This window comes from Rutilus rutilus (assembly GCF_951802725.1).
Source record: "Rutilus rutilus genome assembly, chromosome: 7".
Classification (NCBI taxonomy): domain Eukaryota; kingdom Metazoa; phylum Chordata; class Actinopteri; order Cypriniformes; family Leuciscidae; genus Rutilus; species Rutilus rutilus.
In genome coordinates, this window is record NC_140221.1 from 2,928,616 (window position 1) to 2,946,621 (window position 18,006).

Genomic DNA, 18,006 nt, shown 5'->3' on the forward strand with positions numbered 1-18,006 from the left:
TCATGCCATGTTTTTGTTTCATGTTTGATCTTGTTTGTAATAATGGGTTCTCAATAAGCTTGCCTCCAGTGGTCTACAGGAAACAAAATACCAGACACATGGCAAAAAAATATATATATATATATTGACATTTTGCAGATTCTGCAAAAACGTTGGAATACAACTGTAGATATTTGCACGTAAAATTGACAATAGGGCGGCGAATCAATTAAAATTAATTAATAATTGCACAGGTTTCTGTGATTAATCACATCTTTAAAACGTGTAATCATAAATATTTACATACAAAATCATTAATTATTTTGTACATAAATTATATATTATAGTCTCTACACTGTTAAAAATATGAATAGGCTATATTCGAAAAGTACGTTTTTCATTCATTGTCACAGTACCGTAATTAAAATATAATTATTATTTAATTAGCTCATAAAAATGGTTAGATAATATTTGTTATGCTTTGTAAACAACTTCTTAACCATATAAATGGTGAACAGTGTTTAAACCAGCAGTTAAAGAATTGTTAATTGTTATTAGAAGTAAATAATCTTCACTTAGATTAGTCATGGGAAATCAAAAACTAATTAAGTGCTTTAAACCAACCTTTATTGGACATTAATTGCATTCAAATTCAGTGTTCTTGATGTTTACAAACACAAAAAACACACACACACACACACACGTAGGGTTTCCATGTTCTATGGGGACTTTCCATAGAAATAATGATTTTATGTGAGAATGTGAGAACTATATGATAGCATAAAAAAACAAAAAACATTATCTAACTCTTTACAAAAGAGCTAATTAAACAGTAATAATTTGGTTAATTACAGTGACAATGAATGAAGAACTCACATAGCCACAGTATATAGGCTGTAAATAATTTAAAAGTGTAGGGACTACAATATATTATGAATTAACTATACACTAGTAGTTTGCAAATGAATTGTAAATGTATACTTATAAAGTGTTACCAATATTTGTTAAATGCTATATTTTTCTTTTCTGATACTATTTTTTTTAATGATAATAACATGAACAAACATTTCTATCTGCTCACAAGCTGCTTTTACCCATCTTATCACGCACACACTAATGATAGACAGTAGGTGTGCGCGTGTGTGTGTGTGTGTGTGTGTGTGTGTGCACACGCGCTCCAGTGTGAGGTAAAGATAGTCCCTGAGTGTCCAGTATGACGCAAGAACCGTTGAGCGGCCGGGTTATTCTTAGCCTCTTCCAGGAGAGTCACAGAGCAACGGCTGCAGAAAACAATGTTTCTATAATCCTGGACGTAAAACTCCTCACGTCAGACGAGGGACATCACACATCGAAAAGACTACAGCGTGTTTATGAATTACTCATGACCTCATGCTGCTGTTCAGAGACTACTGAGCTTCATTAAACACAAAAACACACATTAAACAATGAAAGAGACCATATACAAAGTCTTGGATTCTACTAGAACAGGTTTTCATGCTTGAATGTTCAAAAAACATTATTTTTTCACATATTCCCCATTGTTGCAGCACCTCTCTTCCCAGTCTGTCAGTAACGCTCTGGAGTGTGTTTCCCGAAAGCATCGTTAGCGAACTATGGTTGCAAGTTCCATCGTTATCAGCAGTTCAACGAGTCGGTGTTTCCGCGAAACCATCGTTCCAACATCGCAGAGTTGTGTGTTTGGAGCGACAGCTCTCGACCTTGAAGAGTTTCTAGTTTGCATGACATGTGGACTCAATAAATCCTGATCTTGAGTCAAATAAGCAAGCTGACATTCAGTACAACCTGTGTCTTTAATTTAGAATACATACACATGTCATTTACGTCTTTGAGTTTGTCAAGAGATTTAAAGCGTCGTTTTGTGTGAACGTGCTCTAGTACGTGAGAACGAGTCTATGATTGAATCTGGAAATAAAGCAAAATAACTGAGAAAAATTAGAAATAGTCCTCAGATGTCATGTCTGTAATTTATAGCAAAACATCTAGCGTTAATTCGATCTCAAACAGATTCATTAAAAGTAGATATTTCTCCACCACCTGCGTGACGTCATTAACCAGCGTGGCTGAACGACCAATTTGCGACAATATGTTTTCGGGAAATAGTCGTGACTAACAAGTTGATTTCTTCAACGATGCATCGTACTATAGTAGTGAAGCAGCGAGTTACGGCGTTGTACGGGAAACAAACCCCAGTTTAGTTCCTGTCTCTATGAAGCCCCTCCTTCTGAAAAGCACACTGTGCTCTGATTGGTCGGCTGGATCAGCGTGTTGTGATTGGTCAAGCGCTTCCAGTGTGTTTGGAAAATGTCCCGCCCCTTACCATAACAGAAATATTGCACACAAAATTGGAAAGCACTTTATCATTCTGGCAAGTTCTTATCTGATTGGCTTACTTTACAGAAGAAAGTTTCCCAAAGTTGGTCAGTTCAGTGGAATCACTAGTGTTTTGTCCATTATTTTGCAGTGTTTTCTCTCTGCGGAGACTGTGGCATTATCTGAATCCATCACAGAGGTCAAAGAGGCATGCATGGAAACGACAGGGAACCGTTGGGTTAAATTAAGTTCAGGACATCATTGTCCATCATGTGATAGCCTTGCCTTGGAAGAGGCAGCCAAATAACACATACTCATTATATAAAAAGATCAACTGACAACTCAGTGATACTGTAAGAGCTTTTCCCAAAGACATCCAGCAAGGACATGCAGTACAATACTTTAGTAAGAAGTGACTGGCATTGTTGTATACAATTCTTGGTTACACTTTATTTTAAGGTGTCATTGTTACAGTGTAATTATATATTTAAGTACTGAGTAATATTAATGAACTACATGTACTTACTATAGGGTTAGGGTAGGATTAGGATTTGGTTGAGGGTTAGTTGCATGTAATTATGCACAATTTACTGTTAATACTACGGTAAGTACATGTAACATATGTAACAAGTGCACTGTAAAATAAAGTGTTACGCTAAAATACCTTAAAATAATTCTTACAGCACCTCTAATGGTGATCTGAAACACGTCTTGCATTGTTTTCTATGCAATTAATATTATACATGACCACTCAAATTACTATACTACAACAAAATAACTATGAAAAGAGACATTTACATCCCTTTAGTTCAAGTACACTAGTGTGTTGACCACAGACATCCTGGCGTTCGTGCGAATGTTCGGGTCCATCACACAGAACTGAAAGTAACTCAATTTCAATAAGGTTCAGTTGGGTAAACGCATTAACTTCTTAATGCAGTTAATGCGTTTACCCAACTGGACCTTATTGAAATAACAGCATAAAACATAAGTTGTGTTTTAAGTTATTGACAATCATCTCTAAAGAAAATCAAAGCTGAAATAACAAGTACAGTAAAAAATATGCCAGAAAAAGTCCAATAAAACAAATTAGAAAAAGGGGGGAAATGAAAAATAATAATGCCTAAAATAATAAAAACTAAACTAAAAACTTCTGGAAGCAATTTTAGCTGCTTTTGCCACTTGATGTTGTTTTAGGGATAATTAAACTATAATTTCATGATATGAGAATAAAAGATTAAAGTAACTCATCTATAAAGGGAACAGTCTTGTAATATACAGTATATCATCTCTCTTGTTTCATGCATGCATGCTTTTTCCTCCCCTTTTCCCTCTAAATGCCTCATCTCATTACCTGTTGCATGTCTGAAACAGAAATGAAATAATTCTTATAACGAATTCGTTTTTAGAGTATTAGAATGGTTAGAGTTGCAACATTTATCACTGAATTCCAAAAGAATGCATGCAGTGTCAAGTTGAATGCAATTTAAGTGCAGCATATTTTTCCTCGAGATTAGTGTCTGCAAAAGCGAGGGAAATAAAGAGTAAAAGAGTAACGGGCCTCTGATCACTGAGAGCACACTGTGTTTGTCCTGTGGGACGCAGACAGCAGTGCCGTCATTACACCGCACAATGAAATGAAACGTGTATGGAAGGAAATGACAGTTAGATGACATTTCCCGTGAGTCGCCACATGGCCGTTGATCCAGCTGCTCTCGTGTCGGTGTCAGAGCGTGTGTGTGTGTGTGTGTGTGCCTGTATGATTCATGAAGCCTCATCATTTCCTCTTATATCGCACAAGAGCATCACCGTGTCAAACGGACACACAGACGTATACCTGACACAATGTGACTCAATACTGGCTATGAGTTTATTAAATCACACAAATATGTACAAACCAATAGTACAGGCTTCCCACACCTATAGAGGGTGTGCATTGACGTCAGCCGGACTGAGTGGCAGAGGAGCTGCAGCGTGACTGGATTTAATAGAGGAAACTGCGGAAACGCGATTAAATTAGGGCTGCACGATATTGAAGAAAAGTGCGGTATGCGATAACTCATTAAATAATGCGATATTCGATATGTGATACGATAATGCTTAAAGTGTGTAAAATAAACTTAAATTATCTTATCACATTACCTGTTGCATGTCTGAAATATAAATGAAATAATTCTACTAACGAATTCTTTTTTAGAGTATTAGAGTATAAAATTGAGTAATATAATAAAATAGTATAAGAGTAAAAAATTATATAACCTACATGTGTTTCACATTCTTTTTGTGACAAGAAAACATCCCTAAACTTCTGAAAGTGAACATCAGTGTTTTACTGTCGCATAAGAAGTGTTATTTTAACATCAGTGTAAACCTCGGGGTTCAGGGGTTCAGGTTATCCTACATTAGGATTATTTAACAACAGAAACTGAATAATCAAATGTAAAAAATAAACTCTGCTTAGTTTTCACTGTATGAATTAAATATATCCTGATTCTTTTTAAAGCTACAAAAGTTATTCAGCCGAGAGCTGTGAGTGATTTTCTCTTCGTCTTTTGTTCATGACCCCAGTTATTGCAAGCCGTTGCGATATGCATATTGCGATATTTACATTTGCGATATTTGGATAATTCCGATATATTGTGCAGCCCTAGAGTAAAACGAAGGATTGTCACGAAGTTTAAACTAAAGGTTGGACTCGATATAGTGTTCCTTACAACTTACCAAAGATCCAGTGATCGTGGATATAGGCATGCAGAAGGAATCGTGTTTCCTGACATTTATATGAGCCTGATTTCAACGCCGGGGAAATACATTTGTCTGTGAACGCTTTATATAAATACAATATAGGTCTAAATCCATGTGATCACTTATAATAATATTATATTAATATCATCCAGCCCTAAAACTTTTAGTTTTTTGTCAGTGTGTATTTAAAAACATCCAATTATGCAGAATATACGATGGTAAATATTTAACTGATGAGTTGTCAATAAAATATATAACAATGCAATCTATACACTAGGTGTGGCGAGCAGGACAGGGCCAAGAGAGAACGACGTTTACTTGCATTTTGTACTTGCTTATTTATTTATTTTTTAACGTTCACAAAGTTTAATAATAAAATAAGCACGGCAGGCAAACACACTTCTGTCCTGCGTGGCGAGATATAGAAGACTTCATCGTAAACCAAGAAAGGCAGTGTGTTACGACGGATCTCGGCTCTGCGAAGGCTAATTGTGCTTCATGTTTCTTGTCGTTGAACACAAATATAATATAAAAATATAGCATGAGTTTCTCATTGTGCATGTTCGTGCATAGTTTTCCAAGAATGAGAGCACATCACACACCTGTGAATAATCTGTGATCAGTGACGGATGCCGTTTGATTGGATGCACACCTTTTGACGTCAATGGCTAAAAGTCTGGGACGTTTTTCATCCTCACTTTGAAAAGTTGATTGGTCCGTTTATTTGGAATAGATTATATGGATAGCTTACTTTTGTATTTACTTTTGGCATTGCTTTTTCCCTGCTGTCTGTGACTCTATATGACAAAACTTGCAACCTATTTTGGGTCAATTTGAGAACCGTGACCCTAATTCATATCCAAGACACACACACACACACACACACACAGAGACATTTAAACGGATCTGGCACATGGCACAGCTGCAGTGAAAGACACGACCGGAACAAACAAACAGACAGACAGACAGAACGATGGGAAACAAAGGTGAAGAGAGGCATAAAGCAAAAGAGGAGAGGAAAAAATGAATGAAAAAGAGTGAAAGCTGATTCAAAGGCTGATAAAAGCATCTGTGATCAACACACACCTTCTCTTTCATGTGAACGGAGAGCAGATAGCATAATAGCAGGTGTGAGATCTGAATGAAAGCCTATTGGACTAATTATGTGTTCCAATCTATGTGGAATATTATACTAGATATCTCAGACTCCCAACCATATATTTCTATATTTTTCTGGCTGAAACATAGAACACAGAGCAAAATAACCAGGCATACGGGTATCACCTGAGAGGATCATTTACCTCTATAAGGCAGTGACACACCAAGCTGATGTCAAAGAACTAACGGCAACGAAAGCCAAAATGCTGCATTTAAACACAACGCAAAGACTACAGCCGACTAGCAACTAGCATGAGCGTTCTGCGCCTGCGTGTAAAAAAGGGCTTTCGCACCGGGTACTTGAACTTAGTTAGGAACTAGCCACCGGGGTGTTTCCCAGAGAACTAAATGTTTCCCTAGGAACATTTTCCTGGTTGCATTCGCACCGCCAGTAGAAACTCTGAAGTGACGTAAGCCACGCTTGATGTTGTGACTTTTATTTTGACGGCGCTGAGAACGGCAGAGCCTGAGCAAACAAAGAGCGCTCGCATTCTCCGTGTTCATTAGTTTACGATCTGTCTAACAGTCCTGTCTTATGCGTTATTAGATAGAACTGTTATACAAAGAAAGTAGAAAGTAAATGAAAAAGTATTAGCGTGTGCCGTTTGGTTGATGCTCAGTGTTTGTAGCTGAGCAGAAACACATAGGGCCCTATTTTAACGATCTGAAACGCAAGTATCAAGCGCGAAACGCAAGTAACTTTGTGGGCGGATCTCTGTTGCTATTATACCGGCGGGATAAATGACTCTTGCGCCCGACGCAAATCTAAAATGGGTTGGTCTGAAGTAGCTACATTACTCATAGGTGTGGTTTGGGCGTAACGTGAAATAAACCAATCAGAGCATCATCTCACATTCCCTTTAAGAGCAGGCGCGCTTGTTCCATGGCGGGTTGCTATTATAACGGCGGATTTGCCAGATGCACGCCAGGAGCGGTTCACAGCCGAGGAGACCGACGTTCTCGTCAGGGCCGTAAAACACAGAGAAGTGACATTGTATGGGGATGGAGAAACACACCCAAATTAGCTTCGGTTAAACAGGCGTATAATAATTTGGGTAAATGTGTAAGCTAGATTTATGCCTATTTTTTCACATCTTCATGGACACCACAATGATTTCCCTCGTGTGGTAATATTTTTCCTTGTAATTATGTATGGTTTTCTAAAAATGGGAACTGCTGCGTCTGTGTAGATGAGAGAAGCAAAGTGTATGAGCGTTGTGCACACGCTACATTATGGCCAAGCATGCGCCCTTAAAATAGCATCTGAATAACGCGCCACTGACTTTAGACGAGGTTTTTCCTGGTCAGTGGCGGAATTGTTTTCTGAAACTGCAAAATAGCACCAGGGAACGTTTGCGCCGGAACACGCCTCCACTTTTTCGCTGAACCGCCCCCGGGAGCGCAAGTTCATTCCCTAATTTACCGACGTGCGTCTGTGGAGGGAATAGTCCGCTGTGCGTCGGGTGCAAAATAGGAATGATACATGCGTCGGTGTACAAAGTCAATTGCACTGGGTGCAAGATAGGGCCCCATAATCATGTTTCACCCGGTCTCCTCAAAGTCGCGTTGTGTTTTCTCCTTAGCGAAAAGTTTGAAAGGTCCATCTATCACTTTTTTTTAAAAGGCGGGTGCTGGTGTTTCGCATGTGTTCAGCCAATCAGCGAACACTAACGTCACGGGTAGTTCCTATAGCGCTGGTTTAGACCGACTCTGAAGTAGGAGCTAATTTAGTTCCTCCAAAAGAGTTCCCAGAACTGAAATCGTTCCCAGTTCCTGCGGTGTGAACGCGCCAAAATCTAGGTACTTCCGCCATAAGTTCTAGGAACTATGAAAAGGTTCCTCCAGTACAAAAGCTCATGGCAGCAGGTAACGATAGTCTATATTTGTTATTAAAAATATGAACTGCAGATATACAAACCGTAAACAAAGCAGTGCTAGCTAAACATTTTGAATATCAATCACGCTGATCACTTTCTTCATTCCAGGAGGCTCATGTTGTTATGAAAACAATCGCGTATTGGAATGCTCAGGTAAGATGCTCAGGTAAGATGTAACGGTAACACTTTACAATGTGGTTCATTAGTTAACAGTTGTTAATATATTCACTAACATGAACTAATAATGAGCAATTGTTACAGCTCATTGTTACAGCATTTATTAATCTATGTTAATGTTAGTTAATAAAAATACAGCTGTTCATTGTTTGTTCATGTTAGTTCACAGTTCATTAACTAATGTTAACAAATACAACTTTTGATTTTAATAACGTATTAGTTCAAGTTGAAATTAATATTAACTAAGATTAATAAATGCTGAAGAAGTATTGTTCATTCTTAGTCCATGTTAACTAAGGTAGTTAACTAATGTTAACTAATGAACCTTACTGTAAAGTGTTACTGATGTAACAGAAGGTCTGTGCTGTCTTGACTTCTTTGCTCACTTTAATTATTGTGCACTGACTCGTTCGCTAAGCTGAACAGCCAATCAGAGTGATCTCTGTCACCAACCAATCGGAGTGATCTCTCTCACCAACCAATCAGAGTGATCTCTCTCACCAACCAATCAGAGTGATCTCTCACCAACCAATCAGTGATCTCTCTCACCAACCAATCAGAGTGATCTCTCTCACCAGCCAATCAGAGTGATCTCTCTCACCAGCCAATCAGAGTGATCTCTCTCACCAGCCAATCAGAGTGATCTCTCTCTCACCAGCCAATCGGAGTGATCTCTCTCACCAGCCAATCAGAGTGATCTCTCTCACCAACCAATCAGAGTGATCTCTCTCACCAGCCAATCGGAGTGTCACCAGCCAATCAGAGTGATCTCTCTCACCAGCCAATCGGAGTGATCTCTCTCACCAGCCAATCGGAGTGATCTCTCTCACCAGCCAATCAGAGTGATCTCTCTCACCAGCCAATCGGAGTGTCACCAGCCAATCAGAGTGATCTCTCTCACCAGCCAATCGGAGTGTCACCAGCCAATCGGAGTGATCTCTCTCACCAGCCAATCAGAGTGATCTCTCTCACCAACCAATCAGAGTGATCTCTCTCACCAGCCAATCGGAGTGATCTCTCTCACCAGCCAATCGGAGTGATCTCTCTCACCAGCCAATCAGAGTGATCTCTCTCACCAGCCAATCGGAGTGTCACCAGCCAATCAGAGTGATCTCTCTCACCAGCCAATCGGAGTGTCACCAGCCAATCGGAGTGATCTCTCTCACCAGCCAATCAGAGTGATCTCTCTCACCAACCAATCAGAGTGATCTCTCTCACCAGCCAATCGGAGTGATCTCTCTCACCAGCCAATCGGAGTGATCCCTCTCACCAGCCAATCGGAGTGATCTCTCTCACCAACCAATCAGAGTGATCTCTCTCACCAACCAATCAGAGTGATGTTTCTCACCAACCAATCAGAGTGATCTCTCTCACCAACGGCCCCGACGTCAATTCAACATGCTGAATCGGTCGAACTATAGACAACATGAGGGACACACCACAAAAAGTAACCTGACAGACGCTCACAGACGGCCCGACATTGGCCTTTATACACACCTATCTCTACAAACAGATCTAGTATCAAAACATGCACTTGTTTTCTTCAAAACTGAATGTTTATCATTAACCATGTTCACGTGACATCATACATCTCCAAAAAGGGCCAGTGGTTTAATCCAAATCTTCTGAAGTAACACCATCACTTTGTGTGATAAACAGAGCAAAATTAAAGTGGTTCTTGTTCATGCTTTACAAGCGTATGTTGAAACACACTGTACCTATGATCTGGAAAGAGAGTGGGTGAAAGATGATTGGATGAGCGACGCAATCCAGAATGAGATTATCTCCCAGTTTGTTCAAGCAAAATTCTTGTGCCACAGACTGTGACGTCTGAATATGGACTGACAGTCTTCTGCAGAACTGCTTTATAGCTGAATCAAATTAATTTCATAATTGATGAATTTCGACACTGTTACTGAACTATAATGACGCTATTGTCTTCTGTACACTGCAAAAAATGCTTTTCTTACTCAGTATTTTTGTCTTGTATCCAGTCCAAATATCAAAAAATTCTTAAATCAAGATGCGTTTACTATATGAGTAAAATGACATAAGATATTATGTCCTGTTTTCCAGGGGAATTCATTAAAATGAAGTGAGTTGATGCTTAAAAGAAGCTAAATTATCTGCCAATGGGGTAAAAAAAACAAACATCTTAATTAAAACAGAAACAAGATTATTTTTCTTACCCCATTGGCAAATCATTTTGCTTGTTTTAAGCAAAAACTCAGAAAACAAGACTTAATATCTTGTGTCATTTACAACTTTAGTAAATGCATCTTGATTTAAGAAATGTTTGATATTTGGACTGGAAACAAGACAAAAATACTAGTGTATTGTGCTTTACAGTAGAATTTAACTCATATTTGATAAAGTTTGCATCATTCATTATGTTATTTTTCTGTTTATTACTATGAAGCTGCTTTGAAACCTTCTGCATTGTACAGAACACTATATAAATAAAGGTCACTTGATCTGACTTGACAGATGTCAGTGATTCAGAGCAATATTCTTGTAGTTTTCAGTATGTTGACCGTAATCATGGAGTCATGGAGTGTGATAATCATCCCGTATGGAGCCAGATCAGCCTCAAAAATAACACATTTACAAAACAAAATTCATAAATGCACAGCACAATTCACATTTACAAAATTCGATTCGTAAATTCAAAACACGATTCATAAATGCACAAGTAAAAGCATAAATATTTTCCCCAAATGCTCACACAAACGCATCTTACCTAAATACATGTAAAATGTTTACACAAATATGTAGGCTATACAGTGCGTGCAGAATTATTAGGCACGTTGATTTTCTGATCATATTTTATGCCCAGGCACATTTTGCCAATTCCAAACCATATTAATCTTAATAACTACTATTCATTTTAATTTTGTATTTAATCATTTATAAGTGATATATAATTGTTCATGAAGGCTGGAAATGAAAAATGCCTTATATTCATGTGTGCAGAATTATTAGGCACATTTTCTTTTACAGATAAAATAAGCCAAAAAAGGCTAAAATTTAATTTAAATTATTAAATGCCCATGAGAAGGATGCAATACTAATGCAATACTAGAAATGGCAGTTAAGGCATGACCATTGGACAGTGAAATGCTCATTGGGTCAGCAGGGTCAGACAAAAACAGCTGGAGAAGAAAAGACACGTTAACTGCAAAATAATTAAGAATGAAGGTGAAGAATTAAGTGTGAAACCATCAGGAACCCTTTAGTCTCCAGCGCCTTTACTCTTCCGTCTTAGTTAAATCTCTTTTTTGGCTTATTTTATCTGTAAAAGAAAATGTGCCTAATAATTCTGCACACATGAATATAAGGCATTTTTCATTTCTAGCCTTCATGAACAATTATATATTGCTTATAAATGATTAAATACAAAATGAATAGTAATTATTAAGATTAATGTGTTTTGGAATTGGTAAAATGTGCCTGGAAAAATCAACGTGAAAATCAAAAAATCAACGTGCCTAATAATTCTGCACGCACTGTATATCAAGTTCTTGAATTAATTTCCATCACACATTTATGAATGATGTTACATGCATTTATGGATCTTGCTTTGGATTATATGGATTATATGCTTTGAATTTGTGTGCGGTATTTTTGAGATCTTCCTTCCCTCCTTGAGCTTCTTGAGTCTGTTCAGTTAGGAGCATTTTGATTGGTGGATTAAAAGCTCACCGCGATTGGCTAAAGAGAACATCCTCCAAAAAAATCACTCCGCCCAAGTAGCAGTGCTTCGCCTTCTGAGAAAAAAGTTCCCAGTATTTAACCGTTTAAAAAATGTCTGTGTCTCATATGACCTTGTTATTTGTACACACTGTGACAAATCACAACATGTAAATAGGAAAATGTTGCCGTTATTTTGTCACTTATTGGGATTAGTATGCTAGCTGTAGCCATTTACATCCAGTCTTTGTGCTAAGCTAGGCTAGCGGTGGGTGCGTCAAACAGACTTAAAGCATGCACGGAGATGAAAAATGTATGTATGGACTGATCTCACTCTGGGGGATACGGTGAATAAGCTAAAGTCCCAAAAAGTCGAAGTGTTCCTTTAACCTGTCAGGAAGCTCTCAAAAATACAGCACGCAAATTCAAAGCAGTCCACGCACGTGTGACGATTGGCAAATGCAGATTCAACGATCCATAAATAAATGTAACATCAATCATAAATGTGTGATGGAAATTAATTCAAAACCTTGTTTTTTATTTATAAAATTTATTTAGGTAAGATGCATTTGTGTGAGCATTTGAAGGAAATAGTTACGCTTTTACTTGTGCATTTATGAATCGTGTTTTGACTTTACGAATCGGATTTTGTGAATGTGAATTGTGCTGTGCATTTATGATTTTTGTCTTTTGTAAATGTATTATTTTTGAGGCTGATCTGGCTCCATATCCCGCACCGTACATGATCAACAAATGTAAGATATGGTAAGAACATAGGAATGATGGAGCAAATGGCCTAAAGCCCTGATAATGTCCAGAGAAACATGAAGCATGTACTGTACCTGCTGAGATGGGCAGAAAGTGTGTCTTCCGTGCAGATGAAGCTGTTTATTGATGTTCTCGCTCAAACACTGACACACTCTTGCTTTCTGCTCCAGAGAATTTGCTTTCAGACTCAGAAGACAATCACATTTCTGCTGAGACAGAGACAGAGAGAGGCAGAGATTAATATTGTAGTATGCAAATGTGTATGGGGTTTGGTGAGGCGAAGAAAAATAATCCTAGTGTAGTGCAAAGAAGCAGAGAGAAAAATAAAAGATTTCATTTGTTTATTTGTCTCATCAACTGTTTTCAAGCCCTGCCAGAACTGATTAGAGATATGGGTATCATCCATTGTTTTAATGAAAGCCATCTTAAGACCCCAACTGTGCACTTATACACTTGTCACAGAAAGATGATGTCATAACAATGCTAACTGATGTCTATACACAGACACACACACACATAATGGGTTTCCATATTTTATGAGGACATTCTAATGATTTATGTATTGTACAAACTATATATCAAACTGCACATTTTGCCGAGAATTCGCTTAGTCGGTTCTGTCTGGAGTGAAAATAAACAGTTGGGAACAAACATATTTGGACGTGTGCATTAGTTCTTAAAGTGACAGTAGCCTAAATCTGCTGCTGTCTAGGTCTTTAATGTTCATTCAAACAACAAAAGATAAAGAGAAATTCGCTCACTGCTCTTGACTGAATAACTTTAGAAACTTTAATAAGGGTTTTTACAAGGAAGACTATGCAATGTTATTTTACATTTGATTACTTTATTCAATTTCTGTTGCTAGTACCTGAATACTACTGTTGTTATTATTATGATATTTAGTCGACTAAAACTAGACTAAAACTAAAAGTTCCAAAAATTATTATGTTATTCACCTATCATTTCCCTCTGATTTTAGGGAAAAGTTATGGGTAGGGTTAGGTTTAGGGGTAGGGATAGGGTATAAGGACTACATTTTGGGACAGGAATGTTATTCCAGGATCAACTAAATATGTTGATCCAGTAACATGTCTTACTTGGCAAAATCCCGATGACCATGATTGACAGGTGCTTTATGGTGACAGAAGGCACATGTAATGCACACAACAAGTTTCAATGGTAAAAACGCAATTTTATGACATGGTCCCAAAGCTTGCCTATTCTTCTGCTATACACACTCAAAAGTATCTACTTTTTATTCACAAAAAGAGTACATATTTTTAGGGCATAGTATAGGTAGGTGAATTGGGACACAGGAGAGGTGAGACATGTCTCTCTTTGGTTTATTGGAGATCAGATTCGCTGCCATATCCTGGATCATCTGCAGAGGCTTAGTTGTGCTGGCTGGAAGGGCAGCTTGCAGTATTTGGTTTGGCAGGAACGACAGGCAGACGCAGATCATTTAAAGCACACATATTAATTATGCTCAAAACACTGACTTTGTGCTTGCATTTAAATTCGGCTATATTTGGAATTGATTTCGATAATTAGAAATGATTCACCGAACAGTTTTCTTTCTTTTTTTTGTGCTTTATCAATCTGCAGTAACAGTGACTTACTTTCTGAACAAAGTCAAGAAATCAGAGACCGACTCCTTGAAATCTGATTACAAGTCAGATCGCAACTTTAATGGTAAGTGACTGTCAAAATGCAACAGTAAAAACCTGTTAAGTTACCTCAAATGGTCAGACACTGTAATTGATCTAATAAGACATTTAAAAGTAAATTTACAGAAAAATACTGTTAAACATAATTTCTTTATATAATTTACGAGGGAAAAAAAAGTTTTTCTTATCAGTTATATACAGTACATTAGGGTTTTATGTTGCTTCTTATATTGTTAAATGTGTTTTGTATTTGTGTGCACTTTAATATTTATATTTGTAGCAATTAAGCTTGTGGAAATACTTGTGATAAACTTTGATTCATTGTGTGATTTTCTCTTTACCACCTTGATTAGGTGGTTGACAAACTGATTTTAGCAAATTTGGTATATTAACCCTTTCACGCATAGTGGTCAGTACAGTGGACAGCTATTCAAAAAGCATTTTTTTTGCAAATGCATGGATTTGTATGGCAAAGTTGCACATCAACCTCTACAGTGGACTCTTGTGCATCATCCTATACATTGCCACCAAGTGGCAAGCCGTTGTGTGTCGATTTTTTCCCCCTCCAAACCAAGATGGCCAATGGTCAGTCAGAAATGCCAAGTTGCTCCGGAATATCCACTCATTCCTTCTATCCTAGGAGACTCTTGTAGGTAAAAGAAATATTGCAGCATCAAGCAATATCTAATGAGTCACATCACAGTTAAATTTTACAAGTTGCATGAACTTGTATGAAGTTCAAGTGCCTTTGCAATATTTCGCATTTATATTTTTTGTACACTCTAAAAAATGCTGGGTTGTGTTAAATATATACACTCTAAAAACTACTGGGGTCAAATATGGACTAACCCAACGTTGGGTTAAAAAATGCAATTTAAAAATGGACAAATTGCATTTTGGACAAAATCAAAAATGGACAAAAATTCAATTTAAAAATGGACAAACCCAGCCGTTGGTTTACATTTTTTATGTAACCAATGCAATTTGTCCATTTTTAAATTGCATTTTTGTCCATTTTTGATTTTGTCCAAAATGCAATTTGTCCATTTTTAAATTGCATTTTTTAACCCAACGTTGGGTTAGTCCATATTTGACCCCAGTAGTTTTTAGAGTGTATATATTTTATAGTTTTCAGATGATTTGATATAATTTTATTGATTAGTTTGTTAAATACACATACTTTATCTGTTTTGATTATTGTATTATATTTAATACAATATCTCTTCAGTTTAAACCATAAACGCATGCTGTCCACTCAAGTGGACATCTGAAAATCTCTTTGAAAAATGTGTAAAAAAAAAAAAAAAAAATCAAATCTTGTTTTTCATGCCCTAAGAGCAATAAAAACACATAGGGAAAAAAATCCTGACTGAGGTTATCATAATTCATGCATGAAAGGGTTAACACTATTTTAGTTAATGAAATATCGTTTTTGTTTTTTTACTGTAAACTGTGAGGTAAATCTGAAAAACTTAAAATGTTGCAACCATATTTTTTACGTTTTTTTCTTTTCAGTGTGCCAGGTGTAAACACTGCAGTGTCTCCCCTGAGCAGTTGTATACAGATCATCCGATCTAGATCTTAACACCACGTCATGCGTCACGGATGAAGTTTTGATATATTTACTGTATATTCCCCCGCTGTCAGATAGAAAAGCACAGATGCTAGAGGAAGCCGATCTGTTATTGTCTGCAGAGAGATGAAACGCAGTGGCTTCTCAGCACAACACCAAAATCAATACAAGTCATTCTCCTCAATCCATCATTTCAACTTAATAAAGCGGTCGGAGACCATCAGTCCCTATAAAGCTCCTTATACCCAGTGCAGATGATGTCATCTTTGAGAGAATCAAGGAACAGTTTCGCAAAACACAATCATTTACTCACCAACAAAAATGTTATTTCATCCCTGTGTCATTTCTTTCATTTTCACAAAGGGAAATGTTAGGAAGAATGTCTCCTTTGCATACACTGAAAGTGGATAGTGATGTATAGATGACATTTTTTGGATGATTCTCTTCTTTAAAGCACCATAACCGTCCATAATCACATGGGAAAAATCTGAACTCATGTTGCGATGCTTTGACTGACACTTTAATAAAATGATCACATGCTTTTACATTAAATGGGGTTTATGAAACAGGACTCTAAGAAGTCATCCAACATCCAACTATTCCACTGAGATGACAAAAGATTAGCAAATTCACACAGCCTCCGTCCCAAAACAGAGTAACTGGGGACGTCCTATCCCAGAAATGTGTTCCTGAACAACCATCAGCCAGATCCACAGCTCAGATATAAACTGCATCTGGCAGCCTCGGGGACCGAGAGACTTCTGTTCAACATTTCCCAGCTGCTGCCGGTCTCTTCATCCAGAGTCTTGGACCGGGAACACCGGCTGTGGCACATTAGCATAACTGTTAAATCACAACTCAAGAGCATCCGTGTGATGCAGAAACAGGTATGATTGAATTTAGGCTTTTATTCACTTATAAACATTCATCAGCTCACACATCAGACCAACGGAAGCCTAAGCATGTTCGCTTGACGTGTGAGAACCAATGAGATTCATTCTCGTGTTACGAAGCATGTTTGAGCTTCTGCAAGAACCAATGAGGTTTGTTCTCGTGCGTCAAGCAGGTTCGGTTGAGCTTCTGTTTGTGTTCGCTGATCAATGTTTCTATGTGAATAAAAAGTCTAAATTAAATCTGTTCATCGTATAAAGCGATCGAGTCTCTACAGAAAATTTGGACTAAACCACTCGATTCATATGGATTAGTTATGATCTCTTTATGAACTTCTCGAAGCGTCAAAGTGGTAGTTGCGTAGCTGTCAATGCAGGGACAGAAATCTCTCAGATTTAATCAAAAAGATCTTCATTTGTGTTCTGAAGATGAACGAAAGTCTTACGGCTTTGGAACGACATGAGGGTGAGTAATATGTTTTTATATGTGTTTATCATACAATTGTGAAAAAATACAATAACATGCAATATTCCACAACTGTGTTAAAATTCTGAGTGTTTTCTGTAAAATTAGACCATTTTTATCCATTTACTCCAATGTATGTGGGTAGGACACTCTTTTAAATTCAGATATGCCTAATTCTCTAAAAAATCCAAAATATGTTGCAAAGCCGAAGTGGTTAATGACAGAATTTTTATTTTTGTGTGAACTACCCCTTTAAAGGGACGGTTCAACCTAGGGTCCTTTGCACCATGACGTCGAGCCAAACACCCCCCAGAAGCCTTTTTCCCCTTGGTCGAACATTATTAAAGTTAGAGCTTATTTAGAGAGATCAGCCGGATGGCTTAGTGCAGGCGCTAATGGATCCTATGATGTATCTCGTAAATTACGTAAATATGTGCTTTTCCCAAACCACTGAAGTGACGTCGACGTCCGGGTTAGCGGTAACATGAGTCATCAGGCAAGTGTTATTTAAATAAACTCCTGATGTTCTTACAAACTTTCCAATGCCTCGTTTTATGAGTACAGAACCTATTTGTACTACTGTAGAAGTTTGGTGCCATTCTGGACATTATTAGTGGGGTAATTTACGAGATACAGCCTTGGATCCATTAGCGCCTGCACTAAGCCATCCGGCTGATATCTCTAA

General features: G+C 37.6%; 1 protein-coding gene across 6 annotated transcripts in view; it reads right to left on the bottom strand.

Annotated features, from left to right (window-relative positions):
* Positions 1-18,006, bottom strand: part of rgs3a (regulator of G protein signaling 3a) — a 171,491-nt gene that overhangs the window by 102,308 nt on the left and 51,177 nt on the right. For 4 of the 6 annotated variants that reach the window (XM_084413648.1, XM_084413646.1, XM_084413649.1 and 1 more), the window contains one exon: positions 12,800-12,931. In XM_084413648.1, the coding sequence (XP_084269774.1) occupies positions 12,800-12,931 (132 nt within the window). Of the gene's footprint in view, positions 1-12,799; positions 12,935-18,006 lie in introns of all 6 variants that reach the window. The other 2 variants (XM_084413647.1, XM_084413645.1) reach the window with 1 other exon arrangement.